At 38.5% G+C, this 21,823-nt stretch overlaps 1 protein-coding gene across 1 annotated transcript; it reads left to right on the forward strand.

Annotated features, from left to right (window-relative positions):
• Positions 1–1,157: 1,157 nt before the first annotated feature.
• sft2d2a (SFT2 domain containing 2a) lies at positions 1,158–20,600 on the forward strand. The gene is made up of 8 exons (XM_078409589.1): positions 1,158–1,260; positions 7,056–7,142; positions 9,161–9,246; positions 12,951–13,032; positions 13,555–13,590; positions 13,677–13,735; positions 16,465–16,494; positions 17,479–20,600. Exons 1-8 carry the CDS (start codon positions 1,192–1,194, stop codon positions 17,516–17,518), a joined length of 489 nt encoding a protein of 162 aa, XP_078265715.1. The 5' UTR covers positions 1,158–1,191; the 3' UTR covers positions 17,519–20,600.
• The last annotated feature ends 1,223 nt before the right edge of the window (positions 20,601–21,823 follow it).

A 21,823-nucleotide genomic window follows, 5' to 3' on the forward strand; every position in this document is an offset into this window, starting at 1 on the left:
GAACAAGAGCCACCTTAAATTTAGTTGTGTCTGGTTGAGTAACTATAGTAGGGTGAAGACTATTCCAGGCTTTAATTGTGCGAGGGAAGAATGAATTGCTATACATATCTGTCTTGGTAGCTGGTATCTCGAATTGAATCGAATGCCCCCGTCTGCTCCTTAGGTTTGGGTTTGGTGTAGATTTGGTAATCAATGTCAAGCTGACCATTCAACATTTTGTAAAAACAGGTCAAACAGTGGACTTTACATCTATCTTGGAGTGGGTTCCACCCCAATGAATTTAGAAGTTTGGTAACATTCGCTTCTCTCTCATAGGTATTTGTAACAAATCGAACTGCCTGTCTTTGAACACGTTCGATGGAAGAAATGTTTCTATTTGTGTATGGACCCCATGCTGAAACGAGATCTCATGTGGAAACGAGAGATGGAGAGAGAGAGAGAGAGAGAGAGAGAGAGATGACAGATAGAGATGACAGATAGAGATGACAGATGATGGACTCTTGGGCAATTGTGTACAGTTTTGGTCTCCTAATCTGAGGAAAGACATTCTAGCCTTAGAGGGAGTACAGAGAAGGTTCACCAGATTGATCCCTGGGATGGCAGGACTTTCATATGAAGACTGGATAGACTGGGCTTATACTCGCTGGAATTTATGAGACTGAGGGGGGATCTTATTGAAACATATAAAATTCTTATGGGGTTGGAGAGGCTAGATGGGGGAAGATTGTTCCCGATTTTGGGTAAGTCCAGAACCAGGGGTCACAGCTTAAGGATAAGGGGGAAGTCTTTTAAGACCGAGATGAGAAAACATTTCTTCACACAGAGATTGGTGAGTCTGTGGAATTCTCTGCCGCAGAAGGTAGTTGAGGCCAGTTCATTGGCTATATTTAAGAGGGAGTTAGATGTGGCCCTTATGGCTAAAGGGATCAGGGGGTAAGGAGAGAAGGCAGGTACAGGTTACTGAGCTGGATGATCAGCCATGATCATATTGAATGGCGGTGCAGGCTCGAAGGGCCGAATGGCCTACTCCTGCACCTATTTTCTATGTTTTCTATCCTTGCCCTCCTGGGACCGCCTCGGGTTATTTTTCAGCTGGTGGTGTGAATGCACTGTGTGGCCACAGGGGGTGCTGTGAGCGGTCTGCGCGTGCGCAGTCAGTCAGTCGGCGGGCAGGCAGGCAGGCAGGGAGAGATGGACAAGTTGAAGAAGGTGCTGAACGGGGAGGACTCGTCGGCGGACGACCGCGGCGCGCTGAGCGAGGTGAGGGACCGGACCCGACCCGACCGCCGGGGGGTGGGGACGGGACAGGACGGCTGGAACTGGGGTTAGGCCGACCACCGCCGGCGCTCTCCGAACTGAGACGGCGTTGTACACACCCAGCCGGTGCGTTGTGTGTTAGGCCGGGGAGCGGGCGGCGGCGGGGGGTGGGGCTGGAGGAGGCGGGGGGCCCGGGTCAGTGATGGGGCGAGCCAATGGGGCTGACAAGACGATGACTCGGTTCAATGAGGGGAGCCCTGGCAGTGGACGCTGGCTCGGGTCGGTGGTGGAACTCCAGGGGACCAGGCGCGTTACTTACAATGCACCCTGCTCCACACTTACTTACAATGCATCATGGAACTGGGTTGTAAAGTTCTCCCTTTTAGTATTTCACTTCTTATTCAACTCTTGGGATCGCCATTTAAACGCAAACGAGATTTGTTTCACTTTTACTTAGTTGGAAGGGTATATGTTCTGGAGAAGGTTGCAGCTTCTAAGCTCTAAATAGAGCAGTGCTTCTTATGTATTGGTATCTTGATATTTGCTACGTTTCAGATAAACCGAGATTGGTGAATATTCCGTGTGATCTCGACTGGTGCATCATCTTTTATTTATGGAAATTTTAGTTCTGTTCTGCACAAACCTCCATGTGACAAATGCAAAGGTTTTGGTTTCAGGCCATTGTACAATACACTTTTCGAAGAGAATAATAAGCATTGTGAAATGGCAAATATGTCTCGGTGGAGTTTGCAAACTCCTTGGCCGCAGATGTTACCTGGTCTGCTGAGTTCCTCCAATATTTTCTTTGCTTAAGATTCCAACACTTGAAGTCTTGTTTCCATGTGGCAAAGTACTACTCGACGACCCTGCATATATTTGCCCAATCAATCTACAGCTTTTGTGGAACAGAATGACAAATTGTGATGTTAAATACGCCAGACAAACATCCTGACGTTTATGTTGGAATCATTTCATGCCGTGTCATTTGTTATATAAATAGTGCACCTTACCAGTACTTTCTGATAATCGGTGATGCTCTGAGTTTGAAGCATCTGCAACTATTTTTCAGTTTAGTTCATCAGCTGTTGAGCGACATTGTTAATTCCAAGGATACTTCCAATTGGATCTCCCATTACGTTAAACTGATGTTAGTTTTATATCCCCTTGGGCATTCTATGATGTTTTGAAGTCACTTGAATGTCAGAGGAATACACAGCTACCTTATTATGACAGCAATCTTATTTGTATGCACCAGAAATGCATTGATTTTACTTCTTTGTTCTGGCTTTCTGAATTTCAGAAATACCCCGAAAGAGCCTGAAAATTTAGTGTCAAACACCACAATGACACAATGTGGTGATATTAAATTCAATAAAACCTTGAAAACCAAAAGTTGGTTAATGGATGTTTTCATATCATATCATATCATATCATATATATACAGCCGGAAACAGGCCTTTTCGGCCCTCCAAGTCCGTGCCGCCCAGCGATCCCCATACATTAACACTATCCTACACCCACTAGGGACAATTTTTACATTTACCCAGCCAATTAACCTACAAACCTGTACGTCTTTGGAGTGTGGGAGGAAACCGAAGATCTCGGAGAAAACCCACGCAGGTCACGGGGAGAACGTACAAACTCCTTACAGTGCAGCACCCGTAGTCAGGATCGAACCTGAGTCTCCGGCGCTGCATTCGCTGTAAAGCAGCAACTCTACCGCTGCGCCACCGTGCACGATTGGAGGATGGTATCCTGTGAAATTTCCCTGGGGTTTAGCAGTTGCTGCTTGTTTCTCCTCTCTTACGCTATATAAATTTGAAACATTTAGAACTTTGTCATAACAAAATTAACTCAATTATCTGTGAAGACAATTGCAAATGACTTTACTGGACCCAAAGAATTGTTTACAAAGCAGATTATTATAATTTTGAATTTTGTCCAAGAAATTATGTAAACAGAACTTGTGTATCCATTTATGCTTTTTAAAGAGGTATAAAAGTTGACAAAGAAATGGTATAACATGAGTGCAAAGGGCAAATGGCTTCTTTCCACATTCCTTGTTGCAGCTGAAATGAGACTGCTAATATTTAATCTACTAAATAAATATTTATAGTCCTAACTTTCAATATTAACTAGTGTAAGAAAATAACTGCAGATGCTGGTATAAATCGAAGGTTTATTCCACAAAATGCTGGAGTAACTCAGCAGGTCAGGCAGCATCTCAGGAGAGAAGGAGTCAACTATATTGGTAGTGAGTCTTTAAATTATGTATGAAAAGGCAAATTTAAACTAAATTTATACTGTTGCATTTTCCAAAAGATAATGCATTTTGATTGCATATGCAGATCCATTAGCTACATATTTACTATTTGTATATTAACCGTGTGAGGACTCAATTCTTTCTGTACTGCACAGTAATATTTTGAAATGACGTTCTGTGAACTACCTTTGTTACCTTTCACTGGCCAATTGTTTTAATTATAATCAATGTTCACTGAACAAACCTCAGTTAGTCATTGGTACATATGTGAAGAAAATAAGATAAATAACGATCCAAAATATTGCAGAAGTTGGAAAGATGAAATAGAAATGTTGGAAGTATTCAGCAGGTCACATCAGTGGAAAGAAACAATTAACATTTCAGGATCCGACATGTTAACTGCTCGTCCCCCAAAGACCGGGAGGGTGGACGGACACGAGGTGCGAGGCCAGGAGGAGAGGTGAGGGAACTGGGGTCTGGATTACCGCACCCTCGAGGTAGGCTGCTTGAGGAGCACCTGGGAAACAAAGGTGGACATGCGGGGAGAGGATGTTGGTTTGTTGGTCGATCCACACGTCCAAGGGAAGTTGAATACTGGAGGTCGGCAACAGCCTGGGACTTGCCTGGAATGGGCATATATCACAACATGGTATAACATGAGTGCATATTTAGTAGATTAAATATTATCAGTCTCATTTCAGCTGCAACAAGGAATGTTATGACATAGAAAGAAGCCATTTGCTCTTTGCACTCATGTTATACCATAACATCTGGAGCGCGAACTGGACTTTTGAAATGGCGACAAAATATGGTGCTTCTCGCATGCGGGATCAGTAGACGATTACTCTGCTCTTGTTGAAGATAGACATCTGTTGCTATACCTCCTCCCTTGACTGTGTCCAGGGATCCCGACAGTCCTTTCAGGTTAGGCAGAGGTTCACTTGCACCTCTTCCAACCTCATCTACTGTATCCGTTGTTCAAGAAGTGAACTCTTGTACATCGGCAAAACCAAACGCAGACTGGGCGATCATTTTGCGGAACCACTTCGCTCAGCCCGCATGAACCAACCTGATCTGTTTGCTGGCCACTTTAATTCTCCTTCCCATTCCTACACAGGCCTTTCTGTCCTCGGTCTCCTCCTTTGTCAGAGTGAGGCTAAACGCAAATTGGAGGAACAGCATCTCATATTTTGCTTGGGCAGCAGACAGGCACAGTGGTATGAATATTGATTTCTCGCACATCAGGCAGCCCCGGCATTCCCGGCATTCCCTCTCTCTCTATCCCTTCCCCACCCGTCGCACTAGCTTCTCATTTTCACCCTACAAACAGGTTACCTGTTTCCTTTATCATCGTTACTTTTTTGCATATCTTTCATTCATTGTGCGTTATCTCTCCACATTACCGTCTATATCTCTCGTCCCCTTATCCCTAACCAGCCTAAAGAAGGGTCTCGACCCGAAACGTCACCCATTCTTTCTCTCCAGAGATGCTGCCTCTCCCTCTGAGTTGCTCCAGCTTTTTGTGTCTATTTTCAGTTTAAACTAGCATCTGCAGTTCCTTCTTACACACTGTACTCTTGTCAATTGGGAATGTGCTTGGGAATGGCAATACTCTACTGGCCTGTTTGTAAGTGAAACATTACAGTGTGTTTACACTTTGCACATGTTACAACCAATGATTCTTTTCCCACAGATGCTGCCTGATCTGCTGAGGATTTTCTGGATAAATTACTATTGTATGGGGGTTTAAAGGTTATACTGTTGGATGTTAGCTGATGCTTACATGTATGTTGGATCTGTGGAAAACACTCTAAATAATAGAAATTAACGTAGAAAATACAGTTGAGAATTAATTAACTAATTTTGAGATCAAAGACAATTTGAAGAGATTTTAGAAAGTTGATTACATTGATACAGCTTTTCACAATCTATGGTCCAATGGGCCGTCGAATTCTTGCATTCAATTCTTGTATTGCATAAATTGATTAAATACTCTTCGAGTTATCTTTGGAGCTCAACTAGTCAGGAGAAATGATGTAGCTGTAATGAGGCATAAAAAAAACACAATCATTTGGACGAATTAATGGCTAAAAATATTCTTATCAGTTTGGGTTTTTGGTAAGTTTGAGGTTTCCAGTACTGGTACAACATCTCCCCCTTTTAATATTTATTTTTGATCCATGCTGTAGGAAGAAAATGCTCATTTTTTTCTGGCAGTCTTTCATGCAATCAGTGAAACTCTTATCTGTGACTTTGTTCTAAGTGATCGGATCTCTTTTTTGACGATAATTAGTTTGATGTTGTGAAACATACATATTGTGATGTTGTGATACGCATTTCGATATTGTGGTTAAACATTGATGGAATTGGTGAAAATGGTTATGCTGAACAGTCATGTTGGAAATTTGTCCGTGTGAAGTAAAGACTAAAAAGTAGTAGGTTAAATCGTTCTGATTCCACAATTACTTTTGGCGGAAAAAATGCCCTTTAAATTAGTAAATTTTTCAATCACGAAGACAATGCAAAATTGCATATCTAATATTAAAATTTTTGATTCTGATCCTTTAAGTTTTATGAGGCAGGAGGATGCAGTTGAAAGTGAAATCGGGTATGTTATACTTTTGATATGTCTTATATTATCAGAAAGATGCAAATAATCTTTATCAAAATAATGATTTTATGCTGACTAAAAGCGAGTATATGGAGGAGATAATGAGGTTAGATTTGGAGTGAGGGTTCCTTGGCATTACTATTTCTAGGATCTTCCTACTTGTTCAATAAGCAGATGTGGATTCCTTGGAAGAAACGATTATTGCAAGTAATAAATTGCTGCTAGGAAGATGCAAGCATTATGAATCTAGGCAGTGAAATATGAGATGAATTCAACTATGCAATGGCAGTTAGCAGAGGCTTTGATTGATTGTGTAAAGTAATTAGAGAATTTTGAAACCAGGATATGTCAGAAATGACAATGAAAAAAATTGTGACATTTTGCCATTATTAACATTAACTATGGAACAAGTCCATGAGATAACGATCAAACAAAAGGCAAAAAAATTTGCTTCCTGAGTTTTGGTAAAAAAAATCAATGGGCATAAGTACCAAAAAATGAGTTTGCAAATAATAAGCATTATTGTGAAATTACATTCACCCACCTCATTGTTGCAACTCGCCAATATTCTTCCTTCATCTGCTTATCCAATTTTATCTTGAAGGTAAACCTCATGCCCCTGACGCTATTGCCGGAAAATCCCAGCCTAACTTTTGAATACCCTCTGAAGTGATCTGGCAATGCATTCATTTGTATCAAACCATTGCTTCATGAAGGTGCCCCATACCAGCAGAGCCCTGTTTTTCTTTGTCTATAATAATCCTGGGAGTTCACTGCACAATTCGGTCTTTTTTTGTTGGAATGTGTGTAATGATCAACTACAAGAATCAATATATATTACAGCTACGGTAGTGTTCATAAATGAGCAAATTGTTTAAAACCATTTTTCACTTTAATATTATATTCTGCTTTATTTTCCTGTAGGTAATTGAAGGAAGCTCCTTAGGATGGGGAACCAGAGTGAAAGGTTTTCTTCTCTGCTTTGTAGGTGGAATTATCTGCTCTATTTTGGTAAGCTAATTTGAACAAACATAATTTATTCTTTATAAAGTACATACACAATATACTTGGAGACTTGCATCCCGAAGTGTAATCCCTGTGTTTTTGGGGGGGGGGGGAATGGGGGTGTTGTATTGCTAGAAAACAGTCCACCTTGCAGTTTTCTGTAACGTGAAGCTGCGACATTTGTGATTAGAAAAATGAAACCCGTGAATGCGTCAACAAATGCCAATTGAATAAAAAATGTTTGGTTACTTTATTAACATAAATTTCCATGTGAATTTTTATCCAATGTCTTATTACGTGCTTGCTAGCAAAAAAAAGATGGGTGGATTTAAAATATAAAGGTTGAATTGCTGTTGAAGTATCAGAAGTCAATAAGGCTATATAACTAATAATTAAATCAAAGGATATTTTAATTATACAGTAAGTGTCAGTTATAAAAAATGTTGGCATTGTTTTTCCTGCAGGATTTTCGCAATGTACAGTATATTGTACTGCATTTGCTGCAAATTTTGCATTTGCTGCATTTTCTTTAAATGTCTACAAATGCTGCAAGTTACCATTGACAGTGTGCTGCATTTGTTTTGTCCTCCGCTGCTTATGATGCTGACTGATTCATTTTCTTTTCTGTTCACTACCCATCCTTTATGGCACTCTTCGATGTCATTCTTTTCATACCATCCTTACAGGAGTAGCATTAATACAAAGTTATCCTCCAATCATGGCTGATTAATCTCTCCCTCCGAACCCCATTCTCCTGCCTTCTCCCCATAACCTCTGACACCTGTACTAATCAAGAATCTCTATCACTGCCATAAAAATATCCATTGACTCTGCCTTCACAGCTTTCCATGGCAAAGAATTTGACAGATTCACCACCATATGACTAAAGAAATTTCTCCTCATCTCCTACCTAAAAGGACATCCTTTAATTCTGAGGCTGAGACTCTCCCACTGGTGGAAACATCCTCTCCACATCCACTCTATCCAAACCTTTCACTATTCTGTATTTTTCAATGGTTCTAAACTCCAGCGAGCACAGCTCCCAGTGCTGACAAATGCTTATCATGGGTTAATCTACTCATTCCTGGGATCATTCTTGTAAACCTCCCCTGGACCCTCTCCAGAGCCAGCACATGCTTCCCCAGATATGCTGCCCAAAATTACTCACAGTATTCTAAATGTGGCCTTACAGGCCTTATAGAGTCTCGACTTTACATCCCTGTTTTTGTATGCAAGTCCTCTTGAAATAAATGCTAGCATTGAGCTTGCTTTCCTTACTACCTGCCCTTACCATAGACTACATGTTATTGCTAAATCTGTCTATACAGTTGATGAGTCCTGAATGCACTAAAACATCCAATAACTTAAATTTGATAGAACGGTGACTCATTTTCACTCAAATATTCAGATTCAATCTCGGGCTGAATTTTTCCCCTTTTTTTCTATCTGCTTTTTTCTAACTGTTTTATATTTGATATTTTTGCCATCCAATTTACATTTCACAGGGTAGTCCATAAATTCTTTCCTTACAACCACCTACTGTTTACGTGGGATATTTCTGATCAAAACTATCAGATCAAATTATCATGCTTTGTCAAAGTTACAAACAATGGCCGTTTTTATGATTTTCAAAGTGGCATTGACAGATAAACTTGGCATTTATTTCTTCACCCTATTTGCATTACAAAGGGTGATAGTGATCTGCCTGCATAGCGCAGTGTAGCCTGTGAGGTGAAGCCCCCGCAGTGCCAGGGTTGCACCAGATATTTTTGTAATGGGTTGCACCCATTTTGTAATGGGTTGCATTTTTGTAATGGGAATAAGGTTGCACCTGATGTTTTTGTAATGGTAAAATAATGCAAAAAATCTTAAATGTCAAGTTCAACTGTCTAAACTTAATTGAGAAATCCAAAATTTTCACTGCCACACCTCCAAGCTAGCAAACAAAAAGGACATTGTTTTAAGTTTTGGCATAGTTTTTGTTAATTAAAACAGTTTTGTTTACAAATGCAATTCTTTCTCAGGGTGTGTGCTTTCTCTGGATTCCAAAAAGAGGGTTAATACTTTTCGCTATCTTTTATAGCATTGGGAACATATCGTCCATTGGTAGGTAAGTCACTTACTAAGTAAACGTTCAACTACAGAGATATCAGAACAAATACTGTACATGTAGTTTTTAAACCATTTGTTCAGTTGCAAAGTGCCAATTATTTGCTGTTGTTCTATCAGACTTTTCATGTATTAACATATAACATATAACATATAACATATAACAAATACAGCATGGAAACAGGCCTGTCCGGCCCTACCAGTCCACGCCGACCATTCTCCCTGACCTAGTCTCATCTACCTGCACTCAGACCATAACCCTCCAATCCCCTCCTATCCATATACCTATCCAATTTACTCTTAAATAATAAAATCGAGCCAGCCTCCACCACTTCCACCGGAAGCCCATTCCATACAGCCACAACCCTCTGAGTAAAGAAGTTCCCCCTCATGTTACCCCTAAACCTTTGTCCCTCAATTCTGAAGCTATGTCCCCTTGTTGGAATCTTCCCCACTCTCAAAGGGAAAAGCCTACCCACGTCAACTCTGTCCGTCCCTCTCATAATTTTAAAAACCTCTATCAAGTCCCCCCTCAACCTTCTACGCTCCAAAGAATAAAGACCCAACCTGTTCAACCTCTCTCTGTAGCCTAAGTGCTGAAACCCAGGCAACATTCTAGTAAATCTCCTCTGTACCCTCTCCATTTTGTCGACATCCTTCCTATAATTTGGCGACCAGAACTGCACACCATACTCCAGATTCGGCCTCACCAATGCCCTGTACAATTTCAACATTACATCCCAACTTCTATACTCGATGCTCTGATTTATAAAGGCAAGCATACCAAACGCCTTCTTCACCACCCTATCCACATGAGATTCCACCTTCAGGGAACAATGCACAGTTATTCCCAGATCCCTCTGTTCCACTGCATTCCTCAATTCCCTACCATTTACCCTGTACGTCCTATTTTGATTTGTCCTACCAAAATGCAGCACCTCACACTTATCAGCATTAAACTCCATCTGCCATCTTTCAGCCCACCCTTCCAAAAGGCCCAAGTCTCTCTGTAGACTTTGAAAATCTACCTCACTATCAACTACTCCACCTATCTTAGTATCATCTGCATATTTACTAATCCAATTTGCCACACCATCATCCAGATCATTAATGTAAATGACAAACAACAGTGGACCCAACACAGATCCTTGGGGCACTCCACTAGACACTGGCCTCCAACCTGACATACAATTGTCAACCGTTACCCTCTGGTATCTCCCATTCAGCCATTGTTGAATCCATCTTGCAACCTCACTATTAATACCCAACGATTTAACCTTCTTAATCAACCTTCCATGTGGAACCTTGTCAAATGCCTTACTGAAGTCCATATAGACAACATCCACAGCCTTGCCCTTATCAATTTCCCTGGTAACCTCTTCAAAAAATTCAAGAAGATTAGTCAAACATGACCTTCCAGGCACAAATCCATGTTGACTGTTTCTAATCAGGCCTTGATTATCCAAATAATTATATATATTGTCCCTAAGTATCTTTTCCATTAATTTTCCCACCACAGACGTCAAACTAATAGGTCTATAATTGCTAGGTTTACTTTTAGAACCTTTTTTAAACAAAGGCACAACATGCGCAATGCGCCAATCTTCCGGCACCATCCCTGTTTCTAATGACGTTTGAAATATTTCCGTCATAGCCCCTGCTATTTCTTCCCTCAATGTCCTAGGGAATATCCTATCACTTTTATATTCTTCAAAAGTGTCCGTACCTCCTCTTCTTTAATCCTCCTAATTTCCATCACTACTCTACTTGTTTCGCTTACCTCACATAATTCAATATCCTTCTCCTCGGTAAATACCGAAGAAAAGAAATTGTTTAATATCTCCCCCATTTCTTCCGGCTCAGCACATAGCTGTCCACTCTGACTCTCTAATGGACCAATTTTATCCCTCACTATCCTTTTGCTATTGACATATCTGTAGAACCCCTTGGGGTTTACTTTTACATTACTTGCCAAAGCAGCCTCATATCTTTTTTTCGCTTTTCTAATTTCCTTTTTAAGATTCCTTTTACATTCTTTATATTCCTCAAGAACCTCATTTACTCCCTGCCGCTTATATTTATTGTATATCTCCCTCTTTTTCCGAACCAAGTGTCCAATTTCCCTGGAAAACCACGGCTCTTTCAAATTATTATTCTTTCCTTTCCACCGAACAGGGACATAAAGACTCTGTACTCTCAAAATTTCACCTTTAAATATCCTCCATTTCTCTATTATATCCTTTTCATAAAACAACAATTTCCATTTCACTCCTTTTAAATCCTTTCTCATCTCCTCAAAATTAGCCTTTCTCCAATCCAAAATCTCAACCCTTGGTCCAGATTTGACCTTTTCCATAATGATATTGAAACTAATGGCATTATGATCACTAGACCCAAAGTGCTCCTCAACACATACCTCCGTCACCTGACCCATCTCATTTCCTAACAGGAGGTCCAACACTGCCCCTTCTCTGGTAGGCACCTCTACGTATTGCTGCAAAAAACTATCCTGCACACATTTTACAAACTCCAAACCATCCAGCCCTTTAACAGAATGTGATTCCCAGTCTATATACGGAAAATTGAAATCACCCACAATCACCACTCTGTGCTTACTACTAATATCTGCTATCTCCTTACATATTTGCTCTTCCAATTCTCGTTCCCTATTTGGCGGTCTATAATACACCCCTATAAGTGTTGCTAAACCTTTCTCATTTCTGAGTTCCACCCAAACAGCCTCCTTAATCGAGCCTTCTAGTCTGTCCTGCCAAAGCACTGCTGTGATATCCTCCCTGACAAGCAATGCAACACCCCCACCTCTTGCCCCTCCGATTCTATCACATCTGAAACAATGAAATCCTGGAATATTTAATTGCCAATCGCAACCCTCCTGCAACCATGTTTCACTGATCGCCACAACATCATACTTCCAGATGTCAATCCAGGCTCTAAGCTCATCCACCTTTCTTACAATGCTCCTAGCATTAAAATATACACATTTAAGGGACCCATCATTTCTTATTCTCAGCTTATGATCATGCTGATTTTAAACTTGAGCTTGTTCTTTGTTTAGGAAAGAATTGAAGAAGCTGGTTTAAATCGAAGATAGACACAAAATGCTGGAGTAACTCAGCGGGACAGGCAGCATCTCTGGAGAGAAGGAATGGGTGACATTTCAGGTCGAGACCCTTCTTCGGTCTCCAGAAATGCTGCCTGTCCCGCTGAGTTACTCAAGCATTTTGTGTCTTTCTCTTTGTTTAGTAGTTTCAATTATTTAATTACAAAATTTAATTTCAAGCTATTCCCCAAATTATGTTACTCCAGCTTTTTGTGTTCATCATCAGTGTGATTTTTGTTTTATTAAATGGAAAAGATCCCATGGTACTATTTTAAACAATTAGTGTTTCCCCAGCGATTAATTTTCCCTCATTGACACCGACAAATCAATTATCTGATCGTGCATTATTAGTTGTTGAAGTTTACTGTGTTCAAATTGTTAATGCAGAAACAAAAATTACATATCGTAATTATTTATAGCTGTTGGGTTTGGGTAGTCTTCACATCCTGAAAGTGTTACATGTGCAAGAATTTCCTGAGATCATAGAAGATTACTAGCTCTATAAACATATTCTGCTTGAACACATTTTTTCAATTTCTCTTGTGATTGAAATTTATTGTTTATGCTTTGCTTTTGGTTTTCAGTACATTGTTCCTGATGGGGCCTGTAAAACAATTGAAAAAAATGTTTGAACCAACTCGATTGATTGCTACCATTGTGATGCTTGTAAGTATTTGATTCCATTATTTCTCCTTTTGAGCATTTGTGAATACTCCAGCATTCCAAAGTGCAAATTTCTTGCAGATATATCTAATTAATCTGGTTCTGAATTATGACACGCATGACAGTTGGAATTATAATCAAATAACTAGGCTTATTTGCTGACAACTCTAATTTTAGTGTTTTATACTGAAAGCAAAAATCATCAATAGGCATGTTCAGATCTTCATAGTGTCACAGAACAATTTGTTTATTTTTTTAATAAGTTCCCTTTTTTCATTTGTTCACAGACAATGTGTTTATTTTTCCAGTATTTTATTGATAAAAATAAGATGTGATTTAGTTCCTGTTTTTAAGACTGCCTTTTGCTCTTGACATTCCAAATTTGGCTTTGAACTGTATTTGAACATAATTTGGAAGCATTTCTGTCAATAATTAATTAGTTGGCAAACATGTGGAAATTTTGAATGCAGTCTCAAAGTGTGAATGTGTTATCTCAAAGTGTGATTTTTTTTCTTCTTTCTACAGGTTTGCCTGGTGTGTACACTATGCTCTGCATTTTGGGTATGTCTCACACTTTTAAAAAATGGAAAAGGAAATTGATGAGAGGAAGTGGTTCAATATGTGAAATCCTTTATTTTAATTTACAGTGGAAGAAAGCCGGGCTTGCTTTGATATTCTGTGTGTTGCAATTCTTCGCAATGACCTGGTAGGCACACACCTTATACTGACCTTTAAATGGTTTAATTTGCAAGATCCTTGTCAATGAACACGCGTGACATTATTTCTTTATTTAATTGTTGCTTTGCATCAGCAAATAAAATGGTTGATAAGATGTTTAAACGGTTGCCAACTGTGAGGAGGAAATCAAATGGCATCCATTACAGTTACTGAAATAAAATCTAAAACTAGCTGCCTAGTTATGGACATATTTGTGTTATCTTTCAAAACTCTTTAGATTCTGGAGTAGTTCCTGAGGACTGGAGGGTAGCTAATGTAACCCCACTTTTAAAAAAGGGAGGGAGAGAGAAAACGGGGAATTATAGACCAGTTAGCCTAACATCGGTAGTGGGGAAAATGCTAGAGTCAGTTATTAAAGATGTGATAGCATTACATTTGGAAAGTGGTGATATCATCGGACAAAGTCAGCATGGATTTACCAAAGGCAAATCATGTCTGACGAATCTTATAGAATTTTTCGAGGATGTAACTAGTAGAGTGGATAAGGGAGAACCAGTCGATGTGTTATATCTGGACTTTCAGAAGGCCTTCGACAAGGTCCCACATAGAAGATTGGTGTACAAACTTAAAGCACACGGTATTGAGGGTTCAGTGTTGAGGTGGATAGAAAATTGGTTGGCGGACAGGAAGCAAAGAGTAGGAATAAACGGGTCCTTTTCGGAATGGCAGGCAGTGACTAGTGGGGTACCGCAAGGCTCAGTGCTGGGACCCCAGTTATTTACAGTGTATATTAATGATTTGGACGAGGGAATTGAATGCAACATCTCTAAGTTTGCGGATGACACGAAGCTGGGTGGCAGTGTTAGCTGCGAGGAGGATGCTAGGAGGCCGCAGAGTGACTTGGATAGATTAGGCGAGTGGGCAAATGCATGGCAGATGCAATATAATGTGGATAAATGTGAGGTTATCCACTTTGGCGGCAAGAACAGGAAAGCAGAGTATTACCTGAATGGTGACCGATTGGGAGAAGGGGAGATGCAACGTGACCTGGGTGTCATGGTGCACCAGTCATTGAAAGCAAGCATGCAGGTACAGCAGGCAGTGAAGAAAGCGAATGGTATGTTGGCATTCATAGCAAGAGGATTTGAGTTTAGGAGCAGGGAGGTTCTGCTGCAGTTGCACAGGGCCTTGGTGAGACCGCACCTGGAATATTGTGTGCAGTTTTGGTCTCCTAACCTGAGGAAAGACGTTCTTGCCTTAGAGGGAGTACAGAGAAGGTTCACCAGATTGATCCCTGGGATGGCGGGACTTACATATGAGGAAAGACTGGATAGACTGGGCTTGTACTCGCTGGAATTTAGAAGACTGAGGGGGGATCTTATAGAAACATATAACATTCTTAAGGGGTTGGAGAGGCTAGATGCGGGAAGATTGTTCCCGATGTTGGGGGAGTCCAGAACCAGGGGTCACAGCTTAAGGATAAGGGGGAAGTCTTTTAGGACCGAGATGAGAAAACATTTCTTCACACAGAGTGGTGAGTCTGTGGAATTCTCTGCCACAGAAGGTAGTTGAGGCCAGTTCATTGGCTATATTTAAGAGGGAGTTAGATGTGGCCCTTTTTGCTAAAGGGATCAGGGGGTATGGAGAGAAGGCAGGTACAGGCTACTGAGCTGAATGATCAGCCATGATCATATTGAATGGCGGTGCAGGCTCGAAGGGCCGAATGGCCTACTCCTGCACCTATTTTCTATGTTTCTATCTTGGGTTTGGCACAGTTGGAATTTTTTTATCCTTGAGCCTTACAAAGGGTTAGATTCACAGCCTGTTTCCATAGGAGAGCAGATCATATTCTTTTAAGTTTGGGTAAGTGAGAAATAATTACATTGCATGAAAGTTGTAATTCACAACAAAAAAGTTGAAAATGTAAATACGAGAAACTTGACACAAAGTTAATGATCCACTTTAAATAATCCATTATCTCTCAGGCTTTGCTCAGATAAACCAGATTTTCCCTGGCTGAGAGTGAAAGCCAGAATTCTTTGAACTTTCAGAACTCTACCAAAAAAATAATTTTTAACAAGCTGTTATTTTGTAAACTACCTCTAAGTAAGGGATGCAGACCAGTTTAAAATCAAATATCTTTTCAATAATAAAAACGTATACAGTTCCCACTTTCTGTCCAAACAAAAATAGGAAATGCTGAAAATCTTGGTATTGCGCAAGGTTTGTCATTAGCTCATGCAAAAGTACTTGTTATTCTGCATTCCTTGGCATAAACCATGAGTCAACTTTTTTTTATTTGCATACATTCTTTTTGATAATATATCTTGTGAATCACAATGTACATTGTGCTTGCAAGTAGTTGCTTCTCTTCTTTCTCTTGCATCTCTGGAATGTATGAATCTCCTACCATGAACATTTACTGCACAGAAATTTTGCCCAAAACAGTAAAAAATTTACAAGCAGTTCTTTCCCTTGCTAACCTGAATTAATTAAACAATGAAGACATTATTTTGAGCATTATTAATAGTAAAATGTTACAGAGTATGTGGAGGATATGAACAAAAGTTTGCTGAAATGTTGTTGTTATAAAGGACTGTACACCATCTGCCGATTGTTCTTAGTTATGTAAATACAATATGTGAAGAAATCTGGCCAGGCCTGTTTTTCATCCATCAGCTGAAATGTGACTATGTCTGAAATTTGACAGCAGTGAGAATAGCAGCAGTAATTTATTTGTATCTTGTTTTTTAACAGGTATAGTATTTCGTATATTCCATTTGCAAGGTGAGTTGACCAATATATGTATGTGAAAATTTGAGTAAAGAAATGGGCTATTTCTTTTGAGTGTATCCTTCAACAGAACTGGGAAAAAGAAAATTAAAAAATTCTTTCATCCTGGTGAACCTTGAGCTTTCCATATTTTGTCTCTAAGCAATAGCATCTAAACAATGTCATTGACCTAAACTTTTGGACACCGATAGCCTGTAAACATAAATTGTTCTGTTGAATTATGGGTATATCTGGAAATTGTGCAAGTGAAATAAAAACTCAGTCCTCTCCATAACATGAATTTGAGAACATATTATTGTATCATTTGAACAGGTTAATTCAAGACATGACACAAAATGCTGGAGTAACTCAATGGGTCAAGCAGCAGCTCTGGAGAAAATCTTCTCCTATGATGCTACCTAATCTGCTGTTAATCCATCATTTTGTGTCGATCTTTGGTATAAACTAGCAACTGCAGTTCCGTTTTGTTACTTTTAATTCAAAGCACACCAACTGTGGCTTTCTTTCGGGTTAGCTTAACAAATAGTGTCCTTGGTAATAAAGGCACAAAGTGCCGGAGCATCTCGATGGGTCAGACACCATTTCAGGAGAACATGGATAAATGACATTTTGGGTCGGGACCTTTCTAATGAATGCCATTTAGCTACATAATCCGTAAACTATCTTAACTTTGTAGATTGCAGCCACTGCTAAGTGAGACTGTATAGTTATGTAAAATTGTTTCCATAAGGGTTGGTGTTTCTTATCTGAATTTATAACACAAAATATTTATTCTCTTGTAAATGATCTGTATGCATTTGTTAAGAAAAAAAATCACCTGGCACTGCTTTATTCCTGATAAGAGAAATAAAAATTTCCCAATTTTAATGCATAGGTAACATAATTGAAATCTTTTGTGCAGCATTTTTGTCAGAAATGCCACTTTCATGCTGAAGAAATATAGAAGAGCATTAATTAACATTTGAATCTTGTTTACAGAGATGCAGTAATGAAGTGCTTTACAACTTGTTTGGCGTGAAAACTGTTTACCTGAAGATGGGAAGTTGGAACATCGCGTTATCAGCAAAGATCTGCATTTTGTGTTTTTTTCTGAGCCTGTTATGAAGTATCACAAGTTTCACTTGGTGTCTTACTATGTGCCTTTTTGTAATACTGTTAATTGTGCCTATATTTCTTTACTCATTCACAATTGAGAAAATTACTTTCACACGTAACCTGATAATCTAATTTCTCATATTTTAAAAAGAGTAAATATTCACTCAATTTTGGCATAACATTCATTGTAAGGATATAACCTCTATGATTTAATCGTTGGATCATGCATGTTAGTTATAAACAAAGACCATATGTAGTTTACTAGTGAAACATGGATTTTAGGTCTTTCAGAAATGCTGCTACAACTTTTGCAAATGTATTTAGTGTTTTTGTGACAACGATGTCTTAAATGGAAGTAATTGAAAACACTTAAGGTTGATCTTGCTGAAACATCTTTTTTCAACATTGGCATCAGTGATTTTGGAGCTGTAACCATATGACCTTAATTTTGCAATTGAAACAAATTATTTTTGGTATTGAAATTTTGTGGAGTGAAAGTATAATTTTTTTTTTACAAAACTGGCTAAGAAATTTTATTATCGATCCTCTTGACAACTAATTTGTACTTTGTGCACCACTGAGTCAAAAGGAAAAATAATATCTGCAATGTAATGCTCCTGCTTATTTCCTAGAGTAAAAAAATCAGATTATAAAGGGCTCACATCTGAAATATGGATAACGGTGCCTTCGTTTTGTCACTGTAGAAGTCTTTAACTATGGTGCACCACAATCAGAGATGTCTTATGGAATCTAAGTAACTTAACACATTTGATATTAATTATTTGGGAGCTAATGGTTATAAGTGTGCCTTTCATATCAATATGACGTATGTCTAAATATAAAAGAATGCCCCTAAATATTGCCACTTTTTTGGTAAATGAAAGCTGAAGATAACAAGATTGTATGTAGATTGTCTTAGAATTCTTAATAGTTTTTACTCAAAGGATCAGAAATGCATGAAATGCAAACTTTTGTGAGAGAAATTAATAGATATTTTCAACAATACAAATTTTGAAGCACAGCTTGCTACTAGTTTACATTTATAATTTTGTTTAAATGTCAATGCAAATCTAACAAAATAGTTTCAAATGTTAGGTGTTAAGTGAAGATTTTCCAATTTGATTATGAAGTTTTAAACTTTATAGAATTATGGATGAAGTTCAAATCTAAAAATCTAACTATTGGGGCCAATGTAAGTTTTTCATTCTGAAGGATGGCAAGAGACTAGTGAATGTGATTTATTCCAGAGATTTTTATTTTGGCTTATTGTAATACCAATCAAAAATTTAATTGTAGATAATATTTGAATCCCAGGATGATATTTTTGTGTGTAAAAGCTTGCTGTGAATGCATCAGTGGCTGCAACACACCAAGCAGAGGGAAGTTGCTTTGTAGTTTTGGTGTAAATGTTTTTGTGCTTATTTGATTTTTTTCCACCTCTTCCTATAATCTCTAATATGTAGTTTTATGCGCTAACTTAACAGTTTTCTATGTCCAATAAAATGTTTTTCCATGTCAGTTTTGTAACAAATGGTCCACTTTTGAACACTGGATGCCTTTCTTAACGCAAACATGCATTTGGGGATTGTTTACTTTGTTTACAATTAAAATCTCTTAACATTTTTATCTGCAGTAATATTTTTAGGATCTTTGCATTTTCTATTCCAACAGAACATTTGAACGTTAAATTACATTTTGTTTTGAATGATTCAGTCGTCTTTATGAATGAATTGACATTAAAAACTGGTTTTCAAATGTATATTTCAAGCTCATTGAAGCAGATTAATTTTCTCTTCAGATGAACCTTGAAATAAATTAAAATTTTAAAAAACTGCAGATGCTGCAAATCTGAAATCAAAACAGAAAATTCAAGGAACTTTCAGCAGGTCATGCAGCATCTGTGGAAAGAAAAACAGCTAATGTTCCAAGTCCAAAACTGTTTGTGGAACTCGTTCCACAGATATTGTCTGACCTGCAGATCGTTTCCAGCATTTTCTGTTTTGATATCAATCCTTGGCGCTGCCTCCTTTATTCAACTTAGTTATCTTTACTTGCATTTAAATATGTGTTTTGTATGTAGAACAAAGATGAACGGAATTCCCTTATTCTTCATTGCATTCTAACATTCAAGATTCCTCCTTGTGCAAATACAATGTTAAAATATAACTTGCTATAAATATCATTTTTCAAAAACAAAAGTATGTATATATCCCATGAGTGAAATTGTTTTTTTGTTAATGTTTCCCTTGTCTTATATGGGTTTCATTTGAACTTTTATTGGAAATTATTTATGTTTAATGTTGCTGTAGCTCTGCCTGTTGAGTGAATTATTTCTTATGATGCAGTTTGTATTGATTATGAATGAAATTCCACTTGCACCATTTTTTCTAATTCAAAATTCCATCTGACTAAATTTTTCTGGAAGTCTTATTTTCAGTCTGCAATTATATTGCTAAATAGCTGCAAGAAAAAAAAGAACCATGTTCCAGAATGTCTGTCTCTTTCAATACCAGTTAATGGAAAGGTTGAGGAAAAAATATTGTATTTTGTTAAGCTGTGACTCTGCATCTCAACTGGCATCTGCATGGACAGACAGTTGCTTTCAATAATAACTGCATCTATTCTAGATTTTGCACATTTAAAATGATGAAAGTTGTAGCATTAATTCATGTTAATGGATATATTTATAGAAGTGTTAATTCTGTACTAGTGCATATGTTGGAATTAGTTTTGTATGTTTCCTGATATTGGTCAAAATTTTGACTTGTATGGATTAATGTTTTAGTAACAGTGCAAAGTGCCAGCTAGTTTGCAGAGTCTCTGCTTGCAGGTGTCTACACTTTACAAAGGTTTGTGCTAGCATAAACTGGTGTCAACTCTTGTGGTTGATTGTCATTAAAATTATCATGGCATATGATTATTGTAATAATAAAACATGTTTAATTGAAATAAAACACAAGTTATCTCTTGGCAAAACCATTTGAAGCACCAAAAATAAAAACACTCTTCAAATACATAAGACTGTGTAGGATATCACATTCTTGTGCAGAGCTTATTTTCATTTGTTATAGAAGTGTTTCCATTGACTGAGCCCATTTTCTATTTACCACTCGTGATTTCAGGGATTTAACAGATCTAATGACACTGGGAAATAAAACAATATGATGAAACTTTTCCAGTTTGTGATGGGTTTATCAACTACAATGGCAATATGCTCATGGAAGCTCAGTAGTAGTTTAATAATGATTTAATTAATTGGTTTTATTTTTTAAATTTAAGTAAACTTGAGAGCAGGGTAGGAATGATGGCCAGTACAGAAATGTGGGAGTGGAGTGGGATAGGAACCTGTTGATGGGGGAGGGAAATGATGGCAGTGGTGGAAGGGATGATAAAGCTGAGCAAAGGTAGAGAGAACCCGAGTGGGAAGGGAACATGGGGTATGGGTTACCTGAAGTTGAATTCGTAGCTTTGGGTTCCATGAACATGCAAGGGGTATATGTGATGCTGTTCTTGTAATTTGTGTTTGGTCTCATCGTGGCAGTGGAGAAGGCGAAGAACAGACAAGTCAGTGCAATAATGGGAAAAGGAGTAGAAATGACATGCATTTGGAAACTCGTGATGACTGTTGCGAATAGAGCACAAATTCTTTGACAATTTGCCTATTCCATCTGTTTTTTTTAATTCTGCTGTTAACCTGGCTCCATCTGCCTGTTATTTCCCCCCACCCCCATCTGTTTCTGCCTCTCCCCTGTCACCTCTTGTCCCACTCATTCCCTGCACTTCTCTGTTCCTCTTAGCTGCCCCCACCAATCCTGATACAGAATGTCGATTTGAAATGTGATGCATCCCTTTTGATCTACAAATGCCTTTCATCAGAACTCTGAAATGAAAACTAGAAAGTGAAGGTACAAGAGTTCTGATGAAAGGTATTTGACCCAAAACATTATCTGTTTTGTTTCTGACTAAAGATAATTAACCTAATATTCCAGCACATTTTGCTTCACATGCACCTTACTGTTCCGCTGAGTTACTCCAGGTTTTTGAGTCTATCTTTACTTTATTTTGAATAAGGTACTAAACATGGTCGTCTGCATGCTGAACAGCAGAAGCAATCACATAACTAATGGATCAGATCAAAACTGCAGTCCTATCACAATATGAAAAGTTATTGTCATTGAAGTAACACGAGAACAGACTTTCATGGGAGTTCCCATGTTCAATGAGAGTG

The sequence above is a fragment of the Rhinoraja longicauda genome, chromosome 12 (assembly GCF_053455715.1).
Source record: "Rhinoraja longicauda isolate Sanriku21f chromosome 12, sRhiLon1.1, whole genome shotgun sequence".
Lineage (NCBI taxonomy): Eukaryota > Metazoa > Chordata > Chondrichthyes > Rajiformes > Arhynchobatidae > Rhinoraja > Rhinoraja longicauda.

Coding starts and splice junctions, on each gene's coding strand:
- sft2d2a (XM_078409589.1), top strand. CDS start 1,192: ATGGACAAGTTGAAGAAGGTGCTGAACGGGGAGGACTCGTCGGCGGAC. Junction 13,591..13,676: donor CACTATGCTCTGCATTTTGG/GTATGTCTCACA, acceptor TTTAATTTACAG/TGGAAGAAAGCCGGGCTTGC. Junction 16,495..17,478: donor TCGTATATTCCATTTGCAAG/GTGAGTTGACCA, acceptor TCTTGTTTACAG/AGATGCAGTAATGAAGTGCT.